Here is a 15,764-nt window from a genome sequence, read left to right as displayed (position 1 = left end):
AGATTGTGGTGGAGGGGAGGGTATCTTATTATCAGAATTCTTTTTCTCCCTCAGCACCTGTCTGCATGTGCTGCAGACTTGAAAGAAAATCAAGAATATATTTACCATACCAAGGAAAATAAGAGCTAAGTAAACAGAGGGTATTAAGAGGCCCCCAAAGTGTAATCACTTTTACTCAACATCAATATTTGCCACGATTATAGATAATTCCTTTCTAACTAAAAATAGGGATGTCACTGCAAGTGACTGAAATTGCATAAATGAAGGATTTCTGCTTCCATGTAACCCAAAATAATCTAAAACTTATGTGAAGGCAGAATCATATATAAACTATGAAATGTTAGGTTGTTGGTCATTTCTTTCTTGTCATGAACCCTGAAACCCAGAGAGACCCTGGTGCATTACAGACTAATTTCAATTTTTATCATTTCCAGATGGTGCCATAGTTCTTAGACTGACATATTTGTACCAGTGTGGCCTCTATTATATGCAATGTTGGACCAGGTTATGTATTTGGCTAATTTAATGCTATTGTTCACTCATAGCTCTATTATATATTAACTGCAATGTTCTTTAATAGTTAAAGAATCCCCTAAATGCTGAACTCTTGATTTATAACTTTAAGGACAATATTATGAAATACATTCCCCTTTTTAATTTATGCTTCACATTGCTTCCAATATACATTTCCCAAAGGAAGAATATTTCTCAGAATGGTTCTTCAATGACTCACAGGTTTAAGTCCACTGTTCTTACAGGACTGAATGCAGTTGTCTTGTTGGTATTCAATGACCTGACACCTGATTTGGCCTTACCTATGTTCTCCCCATAAAACCTAAAACTGCAGAAGAAATAATGAGTATTCCAGATATGGTAGTATTAGAATCTTTGCTAGTTGGGATGGGGCCAGGAAAAAGAATGTCATTGTCAATCCTGTTAGTAGAAAGGCTTTTCCTTGCAGAAATTATGAGTGGGAGTTTAGGTATCAATCACTTCTGAGGTCTTTGTTTTTGGGTGGAAGGCTTGAGAATTGAGGGTGGGAAGCTATCTTTCCACCATACACCATCAGTAAATAAATTGTAGGAAATCTAAAGAGTTTTAGGCAATCTGACTGGGAGGGAATACTGTTCAGTTTCATACATGCTTTGGGAACATCTGTTTTCCATACCACAGGAAAGTCAAAGGACAGACAAGTGACTTACTGAGGCAGACAATAGAGAAGACCACTCAGGAGTCAACTATAATTCTATAGCAGTCTTTCAGAGACCTCCCAGCTGTAATTTCTTGACTATCTCTATCATCTAACCAAATACAGAAAGTGGCTATGGTACCATAAGTTCCAGGTAAGAGTGTTGGCACTAAAGACAGGGACACAGATAGCTATGTTCAACTTAATATTACTTTGGAGGAATATGGATGAGTAGTTTAACCTAAAGTCTGGAGTGCTGTCTATGAGTGTATTATTATATTTAAAACCACATCATTTTTAAGACTAATTTCTGCCTTTCTAATGAAATAATTAAAAGTGATTATTTTAAAGTGCGCTGGGCTATCTTGCCCCATATGGAGTCCTACAGGAGGCATGCCAAAAAACCTTACATTTATTACATTGCCATCAGAAAAATCAGAAGAGTCAAAAAGCAAGAACATCTGGACAGAGCTTCTACTTGACCAATCAGCTACTCCATCCTGCAGGGAGGATCCAGCCATGGGCCTGTCATTCTTTCGGACCCCTTTTACCCAAACCAGGTTATTTACCTAGCTTCATGTTTTCTATTTCAAGCAAGTTTATATTAGTGAAGATGATAACTCATACATGTAAATTAATTTACTTTTTGGTAAGCTAGGAAAAAATTTTTATTTGTTTTCTACATGTATTTTCCCATTTCCAACTATTTCCACAAAGAATAGCCAGTCTTTGCAAGGTAAAATATTTTCACATGCCAATAAAATGCTATCAGAAAAACTAGTCATTCTGTTGAAGTCATTTATTTATTTTTCAATTGAAAAAATATTTACTTAAAACATATTTTTTAGTGAAGCAATGCCACTTTCTTACTCTATTTCTTAGGTAATAAACATAAAAACTTCATAAAGTCTTGATGTTTTCCAGATAACAACATATGTGTTCCAGGGAATCAGAAAACCTATATTAAAGTAGACTCTAATAGCCCAAGAGAACAAAACATGGCCAGATTGACCTTGGCTATGAAAAGCACCCAGAATCTCTCAAGCACACTTGGCCTGGTGAAACATTCAGTCTGCTGTGTATTTCTGAGTGAAAAGAAGAGTCAGGAAAGATTATGATAATTTCCAAAAATGACTAGGAATTTAGGAGTTGGTTTTTGTTTCCATATATTAGAGAAATTACAAGATCACCATACCATGTTATATATATACACATTATATTACATATATATTCAAGTATATATTACACATATATTTACATACTATGTATACATAAATACATATATTAATGTGGAAAATACCACTGTTCACGTAAAAGCATTTACCTTTAAGACAGAGTGTTGGAACAGTGATTTGTGGTTTGTCTTCAAGTTCAGGTTCACTATAAGGCACTTGTCAAATCCAGGCTAATGGAATATGGTTCATACTGGGCCTGGTTTTTTCATAGTTGTCACTTGGGTTTTTTCCCCCCACTTCAACAAAATTCCTTCTAGTCTGATGACCAGCAGGAAACCAAGTATGAACCACTTCATAGTATAACAGGCAAGCTTTTTCAAATGTAATCAGGAGGGAATCCAGGTCTTGCTCCCATAAGCCTGTTTAATACTAGCTTTTAATGCCATTTTTCTGGTTCTTGTTTGTTTGTTTTTCTCTTTAGATCTAAAATCCCTTCCTGGAGTTAAGAAGAATTACCTCATCCTTTGACAAATTGTGAGGACTTCATGACCCATAATAATAGATTTTGAACCTAATATTTTGTAAACCAATAAGTGAATTCGAATTGACTAATAGTCATTTTCTTTCAGCTTTTTGTACATTTATCACTATTCACTTTAAAATTAGGTCCATGAATCCCTAACTGAATCAAAATTATAAAACATGTCCCATGGATTAAAATCACATTTTAAATAATTTGTCTACAATTGCTATGACATAACTTTGGATTTAAAATATACAGACATCCACTCTGTATCATATGCTGACTTGAAATTTATATTTGTCTTAATCAACCTAAAAGTTAAAATTCTCATTAAAAGTTTAAAAACAAACAAACAAGATAATGACAATGGGGATTTTTCAAGGTAGAGAAACTAAAAATGACAGAAAACAAGCTACACATATCACAAAATACCATGTAGGGCATATTACAGGAGAGCTGCAAACTCAAGGCCAAGATCTGAACAGAGTTTGGCTTCGTGTGGAAAGGATTAAAGACAAATTCATGAAGAAATGGCTTTTGCTCTGCCCTTCAAAGTGGAAAAGGATTCACACAAGAGGAGGTAAAGGGCAGGGCATTCCCAGCCAGGAAGCAGTAAGACGAAAGCCATAGAGATAAGAGAATATGGGGCATGAGTGGTGAAAGGCAAGGGGTTCTATTTTAAGGGACCATTTTGCAGAGACTTATAGATGTGGTAGGAGTTGTACTAAATAAGAAACCGATTTGGTAGGCAATTGAAAGCCTCTAAGCATTTTTCTTCTTATTTACAACTTGTATGAATTTGTATATTTTGATTAGTTTCTCTTTTATTTCCTCTCTCACCATTAGAGTATAGATAGAGAATTTATTGTCCCTAGTCAACTCTATAATTTGGTCCATATGCTGCCAAATATTCAGGCTTGATTGTGATGAGAGAGGGAGAGAGAGGGATGGAAAGAAAGGGAGGGGGAGAGGGAGAGGGAGAGGGAGAGAGGGAGAGGAAGAGAGGGAGAGGGAGAGGGAGAGGGAGAGAGAGAGAGAGAGAGAGAGAGAGAGAGAGAGAGAGAGCGAGAGAGAGAGCGAGAGAGAGAGAGAGAGAGAGAGAGAGAGAGAGAGAGAGAGAGCGAGAGCGAGAGCGAGAGCGAGAGCGAGAGAGAGAGAGAGAGAGAGAGAGAGAGAGAGAGAGAGAGAATGGCCTCATCCAGAGATGGATGATGTGGAAATTAAATATGAAAGAGTAAGTAAGGAGCCTTTGAGTTATGAATATATGACTGGGCTTGGTCTATGGTATACTTCCAATAAGCTCTTTCAATTTTGAGGGAGTGACACAAGAACAAATAGAGATTATTTATGGTGATGACAAGGGAGCAGATATCCCAGCTTCCAAAACAATTATTTAAAGGCAGTGGAATTAGCCAGTTTTATCCTCTGTTTTAGTCAATTTCACTTGTTTCCCCCTCCCTTTTCTTTTTTAGATTCTCAGACCCATATTTGATATTTGGAGCTATCCAGTATCCTTTCTTTTTTTTAAAAAAAAAAAACAGGTTCTAATTTATTTTTAGAGAGAGGGAAAGGGAGGGAGAAAAAGAGGGAGAAAACATTGATCGGTTGCTTCTTGCACGCCCCTAACTGGGGACCTGGCCTGCAACCTATGCATGTGCCTGACCAGGAATTAAACCCATGGCCTGCCTTTTGGTTCGAGGGACGATGCCCAACCTACTGAGCCACAGCAGTTAGGACCAGTATCCTTTCAATAAACTTATTTTCTGCCTAAGTTATCCCAGCCTAATTTTGTTGTTCACAATTAAAAAAAAAAATTACTTATTGTGGTGAATGAGAAAGATAGAAGGTATACTTTTCTGGAACTTATACTATAATAGCGACTAGAAGAGTAATTTGGCACTTAATGTGTGACAAATGTCAGTAACTTAGCTGAATCAGTTATGTCACCATTACAGAGACTCTGACGAGTAAGAAGGTCTTGAACTAGAGTTTGAGCCGTTAAATGAAAAAGAAGGAAAAATCTATAGAATTTGCAGCCTGGGGTATGTTTAGAGGAAGAAAACAACAGAGAAAAAAACCTGGTTTTAAAGTGGATATTTATAAAAAGATAGAAAGACACTGAAAATTTAATGACACCTCCTTATGGTTATGCATAACCAAGAGGTTTCTCAAGACTTTTTATCAACTCATACAAAAGGCACAAATATTCTTATGATGGAATAAGTTTCCTTAGCAATATTCTTGATTCATAATGCTAAGTGAATGTGCTCGTTCTCTGTCTTGAACCACAGCCTCAGTTTTCATTCAACTGCCTGAGTAGCTGGGAGGGAGGTAGCACCACTTCTCCTGAGGCGCCCCTGACTGTGAGAGCTGCAGCCTACAGTACCAGCTGTGTTCATCTCTTCCCACCTCCATCTCCAGTGATGTCATACTGGCAACATGAAATCAACCACGCTAGAAGTAGTTACACTCCCAAACAGGCAAATGCTAAAAATCAGGGCTCTGTATGCTTTTTAAAATGATAGATTACCAGCAAACCATTGACAATTTCTCATGAATATTCAGTGTCTCAGAAATTACTGCTGTGTACTTGATGATGCCTCCAAGTCAAATGAAATCATCTTATAACCACAGACCTTAGAGCTGAGAGAGTTTCAAATATGCTTTATGCTACTTCAAACTTCCAAGTATGCATCATTATCCCAATATCTCCTTAGACTGTAAAATCCTGCAGAGCTTGTGATACAATTATATTCATATTTGTCCTTCTAATCTAAATCCAGGGCAGCACACAAGAAATTCTCAACAAGCATTGATTCAGTGACCAGCTGACTTACTCAACTTCACAACCATGCCAAGTAGTAAGAATTCTTTTGCATCTAATAGCAATGACAATTCTGCTTTTACTTGTCAGGCCTAACCTACCCGCTAGACCCTTTTAACTTCCTTCTCCTTCTCTCTGGACTCTGCCTTTCTGTGTCATTGTCTGTTTTCCTTCTACTGTCCTGATCCTTTTCAAAAACTCCAGTCCATATAATCATAAAATGGCAGAATTGGAAGAAACTTAGGAAATCATCTATTTCATTTCCTTGATGACAAAACATGGCCTAAGGAGTCAAAATGATTTTCTTAAAATTATAAAAGTGTGGAATCTAATGAACAAACTGAACTAACATGCAAAACAGAGACAGACTCATAGATAGAGAGCAGGATGACAGCTAAGGGGAGAGGGAAGTTAGAGGGTAGAGGGATAGAGCAAAAAGGAAAAAGGACTCATGGACATGGAAATAGTGTGATGATTGACAGGGGCAGGGGGTGTAAGGAGACTAAATACTAATGGGAAAAGTACAATAATTTTTAAAAATTATATGAGTATTTAGTGGCAAAGTCATGTTTTAGAATCATGCCTACAAACATTTAGTCCAGTTGTCATTTTCTAGAACTCAATGCAACCACAGAATCTGTTGGACAATTTGCTAATATCTTTTCTTTCTTTCTCCTTTCCTCCCTCCTTCCCTCTTCCTTCCTTTCTCCCTCCTTCCCTCTCTCCCTCTCCTTCTCCCTTTCTTTCAAACAAGGTTTTGAGAACAAGACTGGAGGGACAGTTCATACACAGTAGTGAAGAGTGATACAGTACCATGTAAATTCAATTGGAGACAACTTTTACTTATTCATCTATTTATTTAACATATGTATTTCTCTATTCAAGGTAACATAATTACTGACTATGTTATTTAGTGTAAGGCAAGATCACTTAGATAACTGAAGAATTATTGTTTGATTTTTCTAAATGATTATTTAATTGCTTGAAGTAGTTAATGAAACAATTTTAGACAGGACACATTTCCTAAATCTTGACAATAATAATTTCAGGGATGAGAAAAATAAGGTCAAAAGGGCCATAAGGGGTTATAATGAAGATCTGAACTCAGTCCTTTTTTATAAAAGTAGATCTCAGTGTTGCCACTGGCATTAGTTTCCTAGGGCTGTTATAACAAAGTACCACAAGATGGGTGGCTTAAAACAGTAGTCGTTTATTCTCAGTTCTGCAGGTCAGAAGCTGGAATTCAGGGTGCTGGCAGAGCTATGCTTTCTCTGAAGCTCTATAGGAGAATCCAGTCCATTCCTTTCCCTTACCTTCCAGTCCAGTTTTTCTGGCAATTTTTGTCAGTCTTTGACTCAGAAGCATCAATTCAATCTCTGCCTCCTCAATCACATGGTATTCTCCCTGTGTGCCTGCTTTCCCCTACCCTTTCTTTTCTTTTAAGGACACCAGTCATATTATATTAAGGCCAACCTATTCCATTATGACCTCATCTTAATTTACAACTTAATTATATCTGCAAAGACCTTATTTCCAAATAAGGTCACATTCTACAGTTCCGGGAAGGTCGTAGATTTTTGGGGCACACTATTTAACCCAGGGCACCAGTAAACTTGGGTGCTGAGATAATCTGCTTCTTATCTAGCACTCCCCTTCCAGTTGTGTCTACTGGTAATTTCCCACTTACTAGACTCCTGGAAAATTATGTAGAAATGTATCATATTGTCCAGTATGCTATAATTTCTCTCCCACCATTGTTTCAAATACTTTAAAATTTCTTATTTTAAAAGCAGCAAAGTCCTACCAGCCCTGTAAAATGTTTCTTCTTCATGGTAAAAAAAAAATGTGATGCTCTTTGTTTCAAATTGTAGGAGAAAAAAAGCATGTACCTTCTACTCTTGGAAACTCACATGGCTAAAGAATAAAAAAAAGATTCTGAAAATAAATACATTTCTCCGATGAGTCAGAACTGCTGGAGGTGTGTTACTGCATCAAGAATGTCTCCATTTAGAAAATGTTGTCCTGGGAAACTGAAAGTAATTAAAGGGAAAATGGAGAAGTAATAATGCAGAAAGTAGAGATTCATTGGAGTGGGGGAGGGGCTACTGTTATAGGGCAATCTTCTAAATGGAAAGAAAACTACAGGTAACTTGTGGTGACAAATGCTATAGTTCTAGATCCCTTTTTGTTATGGCAGCAGTCCCCCATCTTTTTAGCACCAAGGATTTGTTTTGTGAAAGACAACGTTTCCACGGACGGACGGTGGAGGCAGGGGATGATTTCGGGATGATTCAAGTACACCTCCTGGTGTGCGGCCTGGTTCCAAACAGGCCCAGACTGGTGTTGGGGACCCCTGTGTTACAGGACAGTGTAAATTTTGAGGGCTGAATGAAGAGGGTAGTTAAAACAACAACAACAAAAAACTAATGTGAGGTTGAAAGGAAGTTGAGAGTTAGCTGTTTTTAATCTTAGGATGTTAATATGTACATAAGAAAATGTACAAATTATGCAAACTATAAAAATCTAGATGTCTTATTATAAGATGTGGAAAATATTATGAGTTCCTTTAGCTACCTTTGTTCATTTAAATCTAGACTACGATGAGATGAAAGAAGCAAGCAGTTTTGATGTTATAGATGGTTTCAGCTTTTGTGAGGGCTGAATAAAGAAAACACGTAAATGAATACAGGAAAAATCTATTTAAACTTTTTTCTCTTGGTTTGCTCAATAAACATTTGTTGTAGCAGATCCTGTATTATCAAAATTTTTGCATTTTGACAGCTATATTTTACTGGAAAACTATGTCCCATTTGGGGAATTTTCATTCAACAAAAATAGAAAATTTAGAGAGAAATTTATCAAGATTTGATCAATTTGAATTTTATGGGAAAACAATGCTTCCTTTACCCAGCATTACTAGAAAATGAAGTTTTCCTGGCTAAGTGCTAACACTTAAAAGATTGTTTATATCCAGAGTTACTGAGGTCTATACATATATATTTCCTTCTTGGCAGCTTTTTAAAATTCTGTATGAGGTATGTGACATCAGAATGGTGGTTGAATAGGAAGTCCCTAGCTCACATCCCCACCCCCTCCACGCAGACAATAACCTGGCAGCCATCCATGGACAAAGTGTCTTTGGTGGAGCTTTAAGATCCAGGTAGGAGGCTGTCAAACCCCTGTGAAGCCCAAGACCAACTTTAAGAAGGCATGCCCACGCCCTGGTGGCAGGATCTCTGCATGTGGGTCTGGCTGCTACAGACCACAAGTAGCGCCCCCCTGCCCACCAGTGGACACAGTACAGTCCTGCTTAGCTGATGTTTTACAGCAGTTCCATCTTCCAAGAGATCTGGGAGTAGCCATACCTGTCTGTGCTTTCAGTAACAGGCCTACTGCCCTTGGTCTCAACTGTGCATCTAAAGCGTCCTGAGATCTGGCTCCAGTCCTAGACCACCTCTTTTATGGTGGCCTTGAGTCATTCCTGCCCACACAGGGACCAGTAATACCTGGGAAACAGGACTGTTGACATTAGTCCTGGCTGTGGACCTTGAAGCTGTTTTGTGATTCAGTTTCAACCCTGTTCTACCATGGTCCAGGGGTAACCCTGCTCACCCAGAAACTGACAGCAGATATGCCAGCCTGTGACCCTAGTAACACAGCTGACCTCAACCTACCTGTGTTTGCTGAGGCAGCCTTAGGACCTGTCTTGATTCCTGATCTGCCAAGGCAGGCATTCCCATCAATGACCTGGTGAGAGTTACACCCACCAGCATGCCCAGTAACAGACCTGTGATCTCGGACAAGACAGAGGATCTGGAAGCAGCCCTGTGATCCAGCTACAGCCATGCTCTACGACAGTCATGAACTCTGTCCTGCATGCCCTGGGACCCACCCAGGGATACAAGGAGAGACACACAGGTGTATAGCCCTGGCAAAAGGCCTGCCATCTGTGGACTTGATTGCAGACCCAGAAGTGATCCCATGACCTGGCTGCAGCCCTGCTGCACTATGGTCCTGGAGGTAGTGTTGTTCACCTGGGGATCCAGCAGAAACTATGACTGCCCCTATCCCTGGTAACAGGCTTGCCAACCATGTACCCCTCTGTGGACCTGGCTGCAGTCATGTGACTCACCTCAAGTCCTATTAAATTCTGTTTCAAATTGTCTAGTTCTTGTGTTAGGCTCTGGAGATGAAATAGACAAGTTCTTCTTGCTCTTGAGGAGCTCAAAGTTAGTGGAAAATTATACTTTTATATATATATATATGGCAAGAGCTAAATATGAGCAATGGAAGGAAAGAAACTGCAGATATAAGACAGAGAAGACTTTGATGGGAGGATTTGTGAATAGAAGGTTGTAGATACAGGTACATTTGGAAATGGGAAAGAAAAAATTAAGGGAGTTACAAAAGGATCTATTTTCCATTCAAAGAATATAAGAACATTGACAGAATGAAGAAAGTTCAAGGGAGAAGTTGATGAATGTGAGAATTGTAGAAAAACAGTGCCAGGTAATGCGAAACATATGTATCCAGGACTCTTGAGGGCCCAGCTAAGGTGATAAACAAAAATTCTAGTTGTCACAATGAGCATGACCATCAGCAGTTTGGAACATGCAAACGGTCATAGTAACTCAATTTTAAAGATTGATAATGTCATTATGACCAAACATGAGCTGGATACTTATATCTATTATATAGGGATGGTCTGATAAATACATGCAAAGGACTTAGCAGAGTTCCTGGTACATAATTAGGACCCAGATATATGTTAAAACAAAAAAAGGAAATAATAGAATTCTTAGTTCTGATTTAGAATGGGTTTGATCATTATCTCTGGGATTATTAGGAAAAATGTATTTATGAAAAAAAGATGAAGCATTGAGAATCTAGAATTACAGTATATATTTTTCTTATTAACTTTGTTGACAAACAGATTTAGGAGGAGTCATCAGAAGTAGAGAACATAAGGGTTAGATGAAAATTTCAACTTTAAAATTTCAGAGGTCCAGAATATAGCTATGAGAGTTGGTTAATGAGGAAAAGTATGTATGAAGACTAAAACTGAAGGTCAGTGTTTTACACAGGCTGAATCACCTGGAAGTTGAGATTACCCAGGATTTACAATCCAAAGAAAAATCATGAAAAAAGTAAGAACCCAGATGTGTAGCTAGAAGAACAAAATTTTGGAAGAGTCATCAAGTAGGAGAAAGACAATATCCCTACTGTCTAGCAGTGAAATTTTAAAGACTAAATTTATAGGACAACAAATAGCCACTTAATTAGAACAACTTAAGCTGCAGAAATTCAGATTCAAGTTAAGGGGATGATTTTTTATAAAAAGTTAATAATAGGATTTTTGTTTTCATTGAGTAAGAATTCTAGATTGGAGTAGAAACAGAAGGGAAAGAGCCCAGGGAAGGGTAAAAGTTAATATGGGTGGACAATTACAGTCTGGAATATAACACGTGGCCAGAGGGATCTTTACCTTGAGCAGTTTCTGTAAATCTTAGATATAAAGAAAGTAGACGGTAGAGCTATATTAATGAAACTAAATTTCTGCCATGTATTTTAAAGTACTTTAGTCAGTTATTTTGTTTCCCAGATGACACGAAAACTTTATAGTGAAGTGTTATGGGCAGAAGACTTTACCTCCTAAAACACAGACTGCTCTTTTCTTCAACATATGACTAGGACTGAACCAGGAAAGAAATGCAATTCCTCAGAAAGTCCCAATTCTTCTGTCTTTAGGTATAAAAACAATACATGTACATTCCATTTTCTGAAGGAATCATTTACCTCCAAATACACATTCTGGGGTAAAGGAGATGTCATCAAGGGCAATAAAGATGTTTTCGTTTCCACTCAAATCAGCTTCAAATGCCACCTTAAATGGACTGTTACTGGGGAGATGTATATGTCCGTACAACCAACCACTTCTTTTACTTCCAATCACCATCCACACTGGGATGTTTAGTTTAGATTCCTCAATGGTATACACCTAATAGTGGGTAAAAAAAAAAAAAAAAAAAAAAAAAGAGAAAAAGCAACTATTTATGTTTTGGGTATTAGAAGTGTACTTGGGCATCTTCTACCCAAGGCAGCAGAATCTTCTCAATATGAATCACTACTGATTAGTTTTTGCTTGTTTCCATGGTGTTTAAGAATGAAGGAGGCCTGGAGGGTACTCTAAACTGACTTGATGTTTGCATATTTTTGACATGTGAGAACTAATTTTATTTATATATAATATACCCTCTCAGCTGCTGCAGGTTAAAATATGATTAGTTCTTTCCTTTAATAGTCCATGTGATAAACCCATCATCTCAAAACGATGGTTTGGTGGTTCAGAGGGCAAACTTGAAGCCAGATTGCCTGCATTTGAATCCTAATTCTGCTCTTCATGGGCATCCAGGTTGCTAATGAAAGAATGGAATCTGGCAATGTAACAGCTCAACCTTGACTGTAATATTTTCTATATGCACATACTGTGATTTTAAAGTAAGCCCATGGATGTTATATGTTCTTTGGTTAATTAAACCTTTGGTTTTGTCATATTAATTTCTGTGTATCAAACTGGACATGGTAAAAACTAACTATTTTAAGCATCTGAAAAGCTGGAGGTGGTATACAACTAGAATTTGTCACTGCTAGAGAACATCATCTATGTTTGGCTAAGGTCATATTACTAGAGGAAAAGAAAGTCTTCATAGTAAATGACTATGAGGGTTCTCAAGTTATTTCAGAAACCAAAGTAATATGCAGAAAATATTTAACATTTTGACAGAAAAATCTTTCTGAATTAACTAATATCAATATTCAGGATGTTTTAAAGTTCAAGGACTAACAGATTCAACAAAGAAGAGATGAAATAGGAATTCAGTTAGCTTTGAAACCAACCACTATGTCAAGTTTTAATCATTTTTTTAAACAGTAAAAGTATTTCAAAACCAAAAAGCTGTAATTTATACCTCTCTTTAAAATTTGTATTTAAACAGCAAAAAGGTAAAGTTGAAAAATATTTTTCTATATTTTCTTTTTTACTGAAATTTATTCAGCTCCCCAGATGCTATGTGTATGTATATATAGGGTTTGTAATGTATTTTAGCAATTACTTATAATGCTCTTGTTTTTTTATGAGAAAACTAAGATCCAGAAAACACACATGGATATAATTTTCTTCCATTGCAATAGACTTTTTATCCAATGACACTCCCCTTTTTTGAAAAATTTTACTTTCTTACTTTTTTCTCAGTGTCAAAATTTATCTACAGAAAATTTACCCCATAAAAATGTATCCAAAATGCATGCTATTATAAGGAGTTGACCAGAAATACTACCAAGAAGTGCCCCATAATCCAGACTCAGAAATGAAGCATATTGTCAATGTTCACCACGGCGATAAAGACTGAGGTCAAGTCAGAAACTCAACTGTTAATGGAAGTTAAACATAACACCAAAAATAAATCAAGATGAATAGAATGAAGAAAAATAGAAAACTCGCACAGTTTGAAAATCTGAAAAGTGAGACTTTAACACCAATATATTGGAAAAGCAGACAATTCTTAAGCAAAAATTACTTTTTTATATTGATTTCTCAATAAATGAAATATGCTAAGACTCAACATGGAAAGGAATTTGGGTCAACAGATCGTTTTCAGTCTCACACATAAGCAAACACTCATCCCCAAGAGTCTTAAGCTTCAGGATTTTGTGGGTACTTAGTTATCATATTTATGCAAATTCCCCCTGTTTTATAAATCTCACCTAGGATATGTTTACTGATTTTTTTACAGAGAGAGGAAACGAGAGAGAGAGAGAGAGAAAAAAAGAGAGAGAAACATTGATGTGAGAGAGAAACATTGATCAGTTGCCTCCCCCATGCACCCTATGGGATAGAACTCACAACACTTTGGTGTACAGGATGGCACTCCAACAAACTGAACCACCTGGCCAGTGTCCCAATTTTTTAAAACTTAAAAATAGAAAGGTATGAAGCTTTCAGTTCAACTTGATAGCAGGACAATGCTACAAAATTAAACTAAATTGAGGGATTTTTTTTTGCATAAATCCTGGGTTAGTTCACAAAGACTTTAAAATAAATAGCTTTATTTTATTTATTTTGTAAGTCTATTCCTGGGAAAATCAGTTCAAAAAAACCAATTACATGAAAATATAATACAAAACTGTTTTCTACAAATCCTAGAATATATGTATTTTATTTATTAATGTATTTATTTTATTTACACATTTTATTTTATTCTCTCCTTTCAGTCTTTTAAATCTTCAATCAATCCTACATACTCTTGACAAATTCCATTTTCTTCCATTGTCATTTTACTCTACTTCTTAAAACATCACCATGACTTCTCCTGAATGCCCCCAACTCCCCTATCCCCCAATACGCCCCATCATAGCATTAACTCTCTTATCTCACTATTTTACCTTAGTATAGTCCAAATAAATTGTGGTCTACTTCACTAACAAGTTATTTAATTTCAATAAAACTCTTTAAAAAGTTCATGGGATGTTTCAATCCTAACATGTATTTATAATACCATCAATGTATAAAGTTGGACAACTTTATGTGATGTCAAGTGTTTCTGCAGCCACAATGGCCAATGAAAAAACTAGGATGGTCATTTAAGGACTCCATATAATTTTGGTCAATGAGAAACACTCTAAGGCTAAAATTATAGTATGAATTTCTTTTTCAATAGAAATAAAATTCATTGTCTCTTAATAGTTTTTGTGTGTGTGATAACTCTCAAGAAGATTAAAAATAAAAACACTTTTAAACATCTATTTGAAAAGAAAAACGATTAATGTCCTTTAAAAGTAATTAATTATAATTTTATGTGTTTCTAATTATGTACAAGTATTTCAGTACACACATTTTACTGAAAAGCTAACTCATCCTGGAACAATAACTTATTATTTGAAATAGTTTTCAAATAAAAGTCACCTGCTGGGTGAACAATGTGGCTACTTCTGTTTTGAAACTCTAAATTTTGGTTGAACAAATACTCATAAACATATTAATAGTCAAGGTTATATATTGTAAAATAATAATTTATCATGAGCCTTTAATAAAAATAGTATGGATTTAAGAAATATACAAATAAAGATATTAAAATGAAGTTTATATATTTTAATAAATATTATATTCAAGGATGGTAAAGACAAAGCAACTGCTTATAGTTTAGGGCAGGAAAGAAGTTGAAGAAAACTTGTTAAATCAACATATAAAATAAAATATTATCTAAATACATGTTATCCAATTAAGTGTATGTTAAATTTTTGAGGAAGCAATCTCTTAGCACTTAAGTAAATATACTTTTGGAGAAAAACATGTGATAACAGATACGAAGAGGTAATAGAAAATGTGAGTGTTAATGATTAAATTCAGAAAATTATGAATATCTGAGATACAATAGCCATGTATCTAGGTTTTCCAGGTAAAGAATTAAAAGAAATTGATTAGTAGCTTTTGCTGAAGTTCCTCTCTGCAGCTATTAAGAATCTCTGGGTGCTTGTAACATTGAAGGCAGGGACTGGTGGTGACTTAGAGTCTTTGAATGGACAACTCTGGATGTCAAAAACACTTTTTTATGTATTTAGTTCATTAAAATTAACATATAAAATACATTAGCAAGAATAAATGTTGGGTTTACTTGGCCCCTGCTACTCTCAGATCTACTGCTAGGCATCTGCTCCTTAATCACCACTGATGGGGCAAAGCAGTGAACTGAGTTATGCTTAATCCTTAGTTCACAGTTTCTCAGGTTTTCATTTGAAAACACTCAAATTTTATATAAGAAGAAAATAATCAAAAGTGACAAACAAGGAAATTTCCTCAAAGAGGAGAGGCTATAAGGTTTTGAACTCATTTAATAAAGGACAGACACAACAACGGTGTTGCCACATTAATGAAAATTTAGCACATTCACATATATTGTTATATGAACCCTAACACCTGTGTAGGCATAGAGGTAAGACTATTGATTGTTCTCTATAGATCTAAGATTAGTGATGGAAAGACAGATTAAACAATTC

The 15,764-nt window shown here is 36.1% G+C and overlaps 1 protein-coding gene across 1 annotated transcript in view; it reads right to left on the bottom strand.

The window, feature by feature from the left end:
- MALRD1 (MAM and LDL receptor class A domain containing 1) overlaps positions 1 to 15,764 on the bottom strand; it is a 622,346-nt gene that overhangs the window by 123,318 nt on the left and 483,264 nt on the right. The window contains 1 exon segment of the mRNA XM_090268028.1: positions 11,508 to 11,709. Coding sequence (XP_090124154.1) covers positions 11,508 to 11,709 — 202 coding nt within the window.

The sequence above is a fragment of the Furipterus horrens genome, unplaced genomic scaffold (genome assembly GCF_987537825.1).
Source record: "Furipterus horrens unplaced genomic scaffold, mFurHor1.1.pri manual_scaffold_2, whole genome shotgun sequence".
NCBI classification, from domain to species: domain Eukaryota; kingdom Metazoa; phylum Chordata; class Mammalia; order Chiroptera; family Furipteridae; genus Furipterus; species Furipterus horrens.
This window is presented reverse-complemented; position numbering and strand designations above follow the sequence as displayed.